This window comes from Pongo pygmaeus, chromosome 22, assembly GCF_028885625.2.
Source record: "Pongo pygmaeus isolate AG05252 chromosome 22, NHGRI_mPonPyg2-v2.0_pri, whole genome shotgun sequence".
NCBI classification, from domain to species: Eukaryota; Metazoa; Chordata; class Mammalia; order Primates; family Hominidae; genus Pongo; species Pongo pygmaeus.
In genome coordinates, this window is record NC_072395.2 from 23,367,609 (window position 1) to 23,378,887 (window position 11,279).

General features: G+C 37.0%; 1 protein-coding gene across 1 annotated transcript; it reads left to right on the top strand.

Moving 5' to 3' along the window:
- The first annotated feature begins 2,253 nt into the window (after window positions 1–2,253).
- LOC134737564 (HEAT repeat-containing protein 5B-like) lies at window positions 2,254–3,141 on the top strand. The gene is made up of 2 exons (XM_063659618.1): window positions 2,254–2,398; window positions 2,900–3,141. The coding sequence occupies exons 1-2, from the start codon at window positions 2,323–2,325 to the stop codon at window positions 3,139–3,141; spliced, it is 318 nt and encodes a 105-aa protein (XP_063515688.1). The 5' UTR covers window positions 2,254–2,322.
- The last annotated feature ends 8,138 nt before the right edge of the window (window positions 3,142–11,279 follow it).

Genomic DNA, 11,279 nt, shown 5'->3' on the forward strand with positions numbered 1-11,279 from the left:
TGTATTCTCCCAGAGAAGCTTATTAAAGACTTAATGCCCAACGTTTTTATTGGGGGCTGATCCTATAGGCATTTCCTGCCTGGCACATACCAAAAGTTCGGACTCAGAAGGAAAGCAGATGTTCAGCAGAAGCCAAAGTTTAGGTACAGCGAGACACTTTTATCAGGGAATTAATGGTGGGAAACCTCTAGAAACCCAATTCCCAGATGCTAGCCAAGGGCTAACCTTGCAATTAAGTCTTACTAAGGTAGTCTCAGGCCTGCAATGTTAATTCGTTTTTGCATCTTGTAAAAACCACTAGAGCACATTTTATAAAGAAGAAATAACAAATATCTTTAACCTCCAGTGATTTAACAATTGCAAGTTACTATAATCATAAAATAGCATTTTTCTTCTATAAAACTGATCAAGATTAAAAATAATAATTATAACCAGTGTTGGGAAAAGTAGGAATAGATATTTCTTGTACTACAGATAGAAATGTAGAGTCATACACATTTTCTGGAGGGTTTTTTGGCACTATGTCCTTGAAGTTTTCAAAATGTGCTTACCCTTTGACCTAGAAATTCCCTCTTAAGGAATTCGTCCTCTAATCAATTAATTTTCTTTTAAGGAATTTGTCCTCAGTGATTAATCAATTAATTTTCCCTTAATTTATTGGTTTGCTGCGTAGCTGTTAACATTCATACTATAGAAGTGTAATTACTGAAATGGGAAAATATTCACTATCTACTGCTAAGTGAAAAAAAACTCTCTGTGCCTAATCTCTTCCTAATGTTCTCTTTTCTTGGAACCCTTTCACTTAACTTTTTCTATTGTTTTAGAATTTCACTCACTATGGCTATTTTCTTCAAACCTCCCCTTATTCTGTATTTGGGGTGACACAACAAAAATAGATACCTTTCAACTCCATTCCTCTATTTTACTCCCTTTAGGGTTCAGTGGGCTCTAGACTTCAGAGGGCGTAATAACACTCATTCTTAAAGCCACCAGTTATATACCACTGCTGTTTACAAGAATGAAAAGATTTTCCGATGAAGCAAGAAATGTAACCACAATTTCATGACAACATTACTTTTTGGTTGTTGTTACTCTTTGGATTTTCCCAATTTTTATTTATTTATTTATTTATTTTTATTTATTTTTTTTTGAGACAGAGTCTCTGTCACCCAGGCTGGAGTGCAGTGGTATGATCTCGGCTCACTACAACCTTCACCTCCCAGATTCAAGCGATTCTCCTGCCTCAGCCTCCCCAGTGGCTCGAATTACAGGCACCTGCCACTGCACCCGGCTAATTTTTGTATTTTTAGTAGAGGCAGGATTTCACCATCTTGGCCAGGCTGGTCTTGAACTCCTGACCTTGTGAACCTCCCACCTCGGCCTCCCAACGTGCTGGGACTACAGGCATGAGCCACCGTGCCTGATGGAGTTTCACTCTTGTGGTCCAGGCTGGAGTGCAATGGCACAGTCTCGGCTCGCTGCAACATCCGCCTCCTGGGTTCAAGCGATTCTCCTGTCTCAGCCTTCTGAGTAGCTGGGATTACAGACACCCGCCACCATGCCCAGCTAATTTTTGTATTTTTAGTAGAGACGGGGTTTTGCCGTGTTGACCAGGCTGGTTTCGAACTCCTGATCTCAGGTGATCCACCCGCCTCAGCCTCCCAAAGTGCTGGGATTGCAGGCATGAGCTGCTGCACCCGGCCTTGGATTTTCCCAATTTTTAAATGAACTCTTAGGGTACAATCCACTTAGAGTTTGTGTTCTGGCTTTATAAAAATTTTAAAATCTGAACTATAAGACTGAATAAGTTTCAATTTATTCTTCTAACAAATACAAGTTTTTTAGTTTGTTAAATATATTTAGCAGTGTATCTCTGTTCCACACTTTTTCTTATTAGAATCAAATATTTATTGAGCGTTCCCTGAGATTTGTTTACAATATCTCAGAATAATCAGTTTTACAGTTCAAGGTTTTACTCTAATTGCCAGATTAAATTATAATCCCAAAGATATGTAAACTAGAGGCCATAGTTAAATTGTATATAGCTAGCTGGTTTTGTGGCTATTGTGAATTTATATGTAAGACTTGGTCTTTATCATTATTATTACCTATAGCGTACACCAAAATCCCATACAAATTCATTTGTAAAAATTACCTTTCAGATGTCAATCCTTTTGCACCTGGGGTTAGTTCTTGAAGTGATATCCATTGCCGGCACCAAGGTTTTAATATAACAGAAACTGCTCTTGAGGGACTTCTTTTTGGAATGCTAGACCGGGAAACAGAAAATTATGTTCTGATATTCATGACACTTTGGGACATATGCTTTCTTCGCTGGCAGTAGAAAAACTTTCTCATTGGCTAATGCTTTGTAAAGATGTCCTGGCAGCTTCTAGTGGTAAGTATTTAATGTGTGTTCTTAAAATAATGGAAATTGTTTTACTTCTGATATATACATATAGATATATGTATAAAGATACACACATGTAAATTTGAGCTTATATTTAAAAGTAATAACTTTTGATCTACAAATCCCTGTCAAAATGTTGAAAGTTAAATTATGTTATAAACAAATGAGCTTTTTTATATTGTTGGGAGAATGTATTTCAAAATTTTTTGGATGTTCAAACTAAATTTTCATGTATAAAAATCCCAAGTTACTCTAGAGTATGACATAGTCTGTAAAACTATTGAAATATGTAAATGTAGTTTACATATTTATGTTATCTTTTCCCTGGCTTTTGATTGTTTAAAAAAAATTCTGCTAGTTTTACTGTTTTCCAGCAAGTAAGAATTTAGTCTTTTTTTAAAATAAAAAAAATTTAATATTAATAACTGTTTTTAAAGGATCATTTTTGCTTATGTGAAGTTGTCATAATATTCCTTATTCTTGTTACAGATATGAGTACTGCAACTATCTTAAGTAGTGGAAAAGATGAAGAAGCTGAAAAGAAAGATGAGATGGATGATGATACCATGTTTACCACGTTAGGTGAAGAAGATAAATCAAAGCCCTTTGTGGCCCCTCGCTGGGCCACTCGAGTATTTGCTGCCGATTGCCTGTGTCGAATCATCAATTTGTGTGAGAATGCAGACCAGGCTCACTTTGATCTTGCCTTGGCATGTTCTGCTAAACTTTGAAACCCTACAAGTAAATTTAAAATCAGCCCTTCTTTTCCCCAAAGCATTTTTACAGCTCGAGATATTTTACTGCTATGAGATATTTTACTGCGATGGATATAGCGTGCTTTAGAATATGCCATTTATTTATGTAAGTTGTCTTGCCTTTCATCTTAGTTTTCTGTCCCCTCTGCATACTATTCATCTTCTGATTCCTATTGGGAAGATAAGTTGAAGAAGGTGGTCCACAAGATAGATTGATCTGTGTGTCTGTCTATTTAATCATTTGCCCAAAGGATAATGATGGCAGTTACTTAGGTTTTCTCAGTACATTGTCCTGGATTTTAGCGTTTCAGCGGAAAGGAAATAGTAAAATTTTAAGGCATATAAATAAAGTGAACTTTGCTGTCCCCAGCCATGGAGAGTATCAGAATTCAGGAATGCCCTGGTAGATTTCAAACTCTCAAATTTCAGAAGTCCTATTAGGTATTTTTGAAAAGGTGAAAATTGTTTATTATGGAAACAAGTTTTATCTCATTATTTTTTATCTTTCGTAAACTTTTTATACCATGTATCCCCTGAATCTGACATTATAGGGAATTTACAAAGAGACCATCAGACCCAGTAACTTCATTTCATAGTTGAAGAGACCCAGAGAAATTTAGAGGTGATAGAGTAACAGATTCCTTATCCTATAGTTTGTTGTCTCTTCATCACTCAGACATTTTTTTAAATATCTGAAGACAAATTGTATGTGTTAACAATATTGACATCTATGAATTGAAAATGCCTTTTGGGTTATTTCATTGTGTATAAGAAGCAGCAGAGCTCACATACATATTTTTAAAACAGACAGGCTGGGTGCGGTGGCTCATGCCTGTAATTACCTCCCAGCACTTTGGGAGGCTGAGGCGGGTGGATCACTTGAGGTCAGGAGTTCGAAACACAGCCATGAAATTCCAGTTAGTCAAATTTTTTGGTTCATTTGTTACAACTCAAGAAGCAATTCAGAAGTCTACACAATTGGAAGCCTACTCCAACAGAGATAATTTTTCCTGACTTGAAAAACAGACCAGTATTTATAAAGAGAAAGTTCCCCATGAGATCTACAACTTACACAGATTTCTGTAACCTGAAGAAGTTTTGTTAAGAGGATTATCCTCTAGATATCTATGCATGCAAAAACATATTGCATATATTTGTGTAAGATTAATCTGTACCAGCCCTCGGCACATTAAACAAACTTCATGTAAACATGATAACTTTATCACTTACTGTGCACTCACACTTTACTGGTTTCAGAAGTTCATCGCCCTTGTGATGCAGCAATAAGTTCCTTTGAGAATATGCTGTTGCTTCAAGTGAACATGTTCTAGATCCTCACTTGACTTCATCATTTCATATTGAGCGTAGATGTGTCTATGACTGAAAACCCAACATTTTTATCCAACAGATTCTCCTCTTATGAGATCATCCTGAAACCTGCCAACAGCCTCCATCATGTATGCTTCCAGTGTTTTGCTTTTAGGAAATAAGAGGTAAATTCATAATCCATCCAAGCTTTAAGGGAGACTCCTTCCTGGCCTTCCATCATATTTAGTAGAAACTCTCATTGAGAGCCATAAGCAAACACTGTTTATGGATCATAACTCAAAACCAAAACTGTTTTTCATAATGGCTATACAATTCTACATTTCCACAATTATGGAAAGCAATATAAAGCCTCCTAAATTAATTAAAACTGGAGATTTTATATGACCAGAAATCCTGTTTCTGGGAGTATACCCAAGTAGATGAAATTACCACCTTGTAAAGATATCTGCATCCTATGTTTATTGAAACACTATTAATAACAGCCAAGATATGGAAACTATCTGATGGTCAGCACATAGACAAATGAATAAAGACAATGTGGTGTGTGTATACAATATAATACGGCTTAATATTATAAAAGAAAGATGCTGTCATTTGCCACAATGGATCAATTTCCATAGCTACTAACAGTGCACACCATCCACTATAGCACCTCCTTAGGGGATGGCAGATCCTTATTCAGTAGTAACCACTGGCTGTGGTGGGAAGGCAATTTTATGTACTGTTGAATTTTTCGGCATAAGACATCAATGTCTTAAAATATTCTGTGGTGTCTGCATGTGATAAAGTGGAGTCTAATATTGGAGGCAAAATTAAAAGTGCACGAGTCTTCTAGACACCAAGTCATAGGATGATCCTGGCTGTGTCCTTGAGGGAGTGGACCATATGTAATAGCATTTGGATTGGGGATTGATGCATTTCCAGTTGTACGAATAAAGTTGTATTATATTAAGTGTAATTATGACTTTATTATTGTCTTTATTTGAAGATTGTATATAATCTCAGGAGATGTGTATGGTTTCAAGTTGACGTGGTGGACTTGTAATGCTAAATACTGAGTGTCAACTTGATTAGATTGAAGGGTGCAAAGTATTGATCCCAGTTGGGTCTGTGAGGGTGTTGCCAAAAGAGATTCACCTTTGAGCCAGTGGGCTGAAAAAGGGAGACACACTCTTAATCTGGGGGGTACAATCTAATTAGCTGCCAGTGTGGCCAGAGGAAAAAAAAAACAAAAAAACAGAAGAACATGAAAAGAATAGACTGGCTTAGCCTTCCAGCCTACATCTTTCTCCCATGCTGGATGCTTCCTCATCTCGAACATGGGACTCCAAGTTCTTCAGCTTTGGAACTCGGACTGCCTTCCATGCTCCTCAGCTTGCAGATGTCCTGTTGTGGGACCTTGTGATCATACGAGTTAATACTCCTTAATAAACTCCGTGTGTGTGTGTGTGTGTGTATCCTGTGTGTGTATATATATCCTGTTTGTTCTGCCCCTCTAGGGAACCCTGACTAATACAATCTTACTTCAAAAGAAATTTTTTTAAAAATAGGTGATTAGGAATTCCAGGATGGAATGCAGATAATATAGAAAATATCTAATTCCATTACAAATGTATGAATTCAAAAGAGGTACTAAGTAGATTCAGAAATGGTGTTGGCAATAAGATTAAAGAAAAAAGAAACTGCACATCAGCATTGTACTGCAATTGATGATGTTCCTTCCACAAAAGAGCACAACTTACACATCTGGTTACACTCCACAGGAATCTTGGAATTGGACTACAAAGAGAATGGATGGTGTGTGGGGAAATGGAGTTCCTCATTGTTGGAGTGCAAGGTTAGTGACAGGCACAGAAGGAATGTGATAAACATTCATGTGGTATTAACTTAGAGTGGACATGTCATTTTATTTGCAAGTTTAGCATAATAGAGATACATATATTAGATAAAAATAGTTTAGATGTGTGTGTATATATGGGTTAATACACAACACATACTTCCTAGATTTTTTACCTGAGAATTTCTACAAGAAATGAGTGCACATTAACAAAAAATACACCCAGAATCAAGATTTGAGTTTTTAATACTATTCTTCTATAAAAGAAACCAGTGACCGGGTGTGGTGGCTAACACCTGTAATTCCAGCGCTTTAGGAGGCTGAGGTGGGCAGATCATTTGAGGTCAGGAGTTTGAGACCAGCCTGGCCCACATAGAGAAACCCCGTCTCTACTAAAAATACAAAAATTAGCCAGGCATAGTGGCGCATGCCTGTAATCCCAGCTACTTGGGAGGCTGAGAGAGGAGAATCGCTTGAACCCAGGAGGTGCAGGTTGCAGTGAGCCTGGACCCTGTCTCAAAAAAAAAAAAAAAAAAAAAAAGAACCAGCATGTCTTTGAGAAATGGCTAATGCTAGGGCTTCAGAAGAGAATATAGGGATTAGTCTACAATTTCTAATCATACCAGAAAATGAGAAAGGGTTCCAAAACAGAGAATTGCTCATTTTGCATTTTTCTTGTTTGTTGATAAATCTAGCTAGCAGTCTAACAGTTCTGTTCATGTTTTATTTCTGTTTTTTTTTTTTCAGTAGAATCAGGGTGTACCTGTGCAAGTTTGTAACGTGAATATATTTCATAAAGGTGAGGTTTGGGCTTCTGGTGTAACTATCGCCCACTAGTGAACACTGGAACCAGTAGGTGATATTTTAACCCTCACATTCCTCTCACCGTGCCCTCTTTTGCAGTTCCCAGTGCCTATTGTTTTTTATCTATGTATATGTGTACCCATTGTTTACTTTCCAATTGTAAAAGAGAAGATCTTTTTGAGTTATTTTATTTAGGCTAATGTCCTACAACTCTATTCATGTTGCTGTGAAAGACACAATTTCAATTTTTATGGCTGCATAGTATTCCAAAATTTACATCTATCATATTTTATCTATCTAATCATCCACTGATTGACACTTAGATTACTTGACTTTTCTATTGAAAATAGTGTTGCAGTAAAAATAGGAATGCAGGAGACTTTTTCTGATATAAAAGTTTGGGAGGAATATACCCACTGGGAGGGATTACTGGGTCAAATGGTAATTCTAATATTAGTTCTTTGAGAAACTTCTGTATTGTATTTCATAGAGGGTGTACTAATTTATATTTTCACCAAGTATATAAAAAGCATTATTTTTCCTATGCTTCTCTGCAAACACCTGCTGTTTTTTATTTGTAATAACAGCCATTGTGACTCGTGGAAGATGCTATATCATGTTGTTTGTAATTTACATTTATCAGATGATTTGTGATGCTGAGTATGTTTTCTTATTTGTTTTGGCCACGTCTGTGTCTTCTTTTGAGAAATGTCTGGTTTTTGCTCACTCTTTAATGAAGTTATTTGTTATTTCTTGTTGACTTATTTGAGTTCCTTGTAGATTCTATGTGTTAGTCCTTTGATGAATAGACTGCGCATTTTTTTTACTGTTCACAGGTTGTCTTTTCACCATGTTGGTTATTTCTTTTCCTGTGCAGACAATCTTTGTTTCAATTAATCCTGTTTGTCTAATTTTGTTTTCATTGCATTTGCTTTTGAAGTCAGTCTTAGTCATATTTTATTTGCTTATGCGAATGTCTAGAGGATTTTTTTTAGATTTTCTTCAAGCATTTTTATGAGTTTATAAATTTAAACATTGAATCCATATTCAGTTAATTTGTGTCTGTGATGATATCGAAGTCTCATTTTATTCTTCTACATAAGGCTATCTAATTCTCCCAGCACTACTTATTGAACAGAGGGTTGTTTCTCCAGTGTATATTTTTGTCAGTTTTGTCAAAGAACTGTTGGTTGTAGATATTTGGCTATATGTCCGGGTTCTTGATTTTTTTCTACCACTACCATGCTGCCTCTCTTATTATATTTGTGTTGTGTAATTTGAAGTCAGGGAATGTGGTACTTCCAGCTTTGTTCTTTTTGCTTAAGATTGCTTTTGCTATTCAGACTCTTTTTTGGTTCTGTATGAATTTTAGGATTTTTAAAAATATGTAATCAATTATATTAGTTACTTGATATAAATTGCATGGACTCTGTATATTGCTTTGGGCAGTGTATTAGTCTATTTTACATTGGTATAGATTAATACCTGAGGCCAAGTGATTTACAAAGACAAGAAGCTTATTTGGCTTACAGATCTGCAGGTTGTGTGAGAAGCATGGCACCAGCATCTGCTTCTTGTGAGGGCCTCAGGAAGCTTACAGTCATGGTGGAAAGCAAAGGGGGAGGAGGCTGTATCATATGGTGAGGAGGGGGGATGTGAAAGGGTAGGAGGGTTGCCAGACTCTTTTGAACAATCAAATCTCACAGTAGCTAATACAGCAAGAATTCACTAATTACCGTGGGGTGGATGACAAGCCAGTCCTGAAAAATCTCCTCATGACCCAAAACCACCCAGTTGGCCCCCCTCCAACATTGTGGGTCACATTTCACCATGACATTTGGAGGGGAAAACCCCTAAATGATATCATTGCACTCTCGGACCCAAAGTTCTCATATTCTTCTTACATTGCAAAATATAATCACCTTTTTTTTCAATAGTTCACAAAACCTTAACTTGATCAACCTCCAACTCAAATGTCCAAAGTCTCATCTGAGTATTAAGGAAATTTCCCTCCATCTGTGAGCTTGCAAGTTTAAAAAATGTAAGTTGTTTGCTTCCAAGGTGCAATGATGGTGCAGGCATTGGGTAAATAATTCCAATCCCAAAGGGATAAATTGGCCAAAGGGACAACCAACAGGCCCCACACACATATAAAACCCAGCACTGCAGATATTAAATCCTAACGCTACAAAATAATCTCTCTTGACTTTATGTACTTCAACCACGGCACACTGGAACAAGGATTGGGTCCCCAAAACCCCAGGCAGACAATCCCTATAGCTTTGCTAGGCACAGACCACGGGGCTGCCTTCACAAGTGAGAGTCAAGTGCTGGAAGATTTTCTAGGCTGAGGGTGCAAGTTGCCCATGGCCCTACCATTCTGGGGTCTTGAGGGTTGTGGTCACATTCCCACAACTTTACTATGAAGTGCCCTTGTGGGGACTCTGAATGGGGGCTCCAACTCCATCTCTCCCCATCTTTGGTGCTGCCCTAGTAGAGGCTGTCAGTGGTGGCTCCACTCCTGCAGCAGGCTTCTTCCTGGGCATGCAGGGCTCTCTACACATCTGAAATCTAGGTAGAAGCTGCACAGGCTCCTTCACTCTTGCATTCTCCATATCTGCCAGAATCCAGTTATCCCAGCACCATTTACTGAATACAGAGTTTTTTCCCCATTGCTTGTTTTTGTCAGCCTTGTCAAAGATCAAATGGTTGCAGGTGTTCAACTTTATTTCTGTTTTCTATTTTGATCTATTTTTTTTTGCGTGTCTGCTCTCATACCAGTACCAAGATGTGTTTGTTAGCAAGACGTTATGGTGTAGTTTAAGGTCAGTATCATGATGCCTCTAGCATTGTTCTTTTTGCTTACGATTGCTTTGGCTATTCAGGGTCTTTTTTGGTTCCATATAAATTTTAGAATGTTTTTTTTCTAATTCTGTGAATAATGATGATGATAGTTTTATGTAAATAGCATTGAATCTGTGAATTCCTTTGGGCAGTATGACAATTTTTACAACATTGGTTCTTCCAATCCATGAGCATGAAATGTTTTCCCATTTATTTTTGTCATTTATGATTTATTTATGCTGTGTTTTGTAGTTCTCTTTGTAGGGATTTTTCACCTTGTTTGTTATCTGTATTCCCAGGCATTTCATTTTCTTTGCGGATATTGTAAGTTGGGTAGGATTATGTTCTTGATTATACTCTCAGCTTGGATGTGGTTGGGGTACAGAAATGCTGGTAATTTTTGTCTATCGATTTTGTATCCTGACACTTTACTAAAGTTGTTTATTCTACAATTATTTTGGCAGAGTTTTTAGGATTTTCTAGCTATAAAATTGTATCATCAGTGAAGACGGACGCATGGACTTCCTTTCCTATTTGATGCTGTCTTAGTCCATTCTCGCACTGTAAAGAAACCACTGAGACTGGGTAATTTATAAAGACAAGTGTTTTAATTGGCTCATTTAGTATGACGTTGACTGGGGATTTGTCATAAATAGCTCTTATTATTCTGAAGTATGATTATTTGACGTCTAGTCTGTTTAGGGTTTTTATCATGAATGGATGTTGGATCCCATCAGAAGCTTTCTCAGCATCTATTGACATAATCATATGGTTTTTGGGTTTATTCTGTTTACATTGTGAATCACAGTTACTGTGGATATTGAATGAGCCTTGCGTCCCAGGGGCAATGCCCACTTAACCATGATGTATCACATTTTAAAGTGCTTCTGGATTCTATTTGCTAGTATTTTGTTGAGGACTTTCAGGTCTACATACATCAGGAATATTCATCTGATATTGTCTTTTGTCATTATGTCTCTTCCTGATTGTGTGTGCCAAGAACACACAGTAGAGGAAGGACAGTCTTTTCAATAATGGTGTAACAACCAGGCATCCATATGCAAAAGAAATAAAATCAGGCCTTCTCTAACTCCATATAGAAATCAACTAATAATGGGTATAATAACTGAAACCATAAACTCATAAATGACTTGGAGGAAAAAAAATCTTCCTCCCATTGATTCAGAACTGATTTCTTTGAATTTAATACCAAAGCACAGGAAAAACTATGTGCAATTATGTATCTGACAAGAAGTTCTATCCAAATGTATAAATAACCCATATACCTCAATAGCAAATA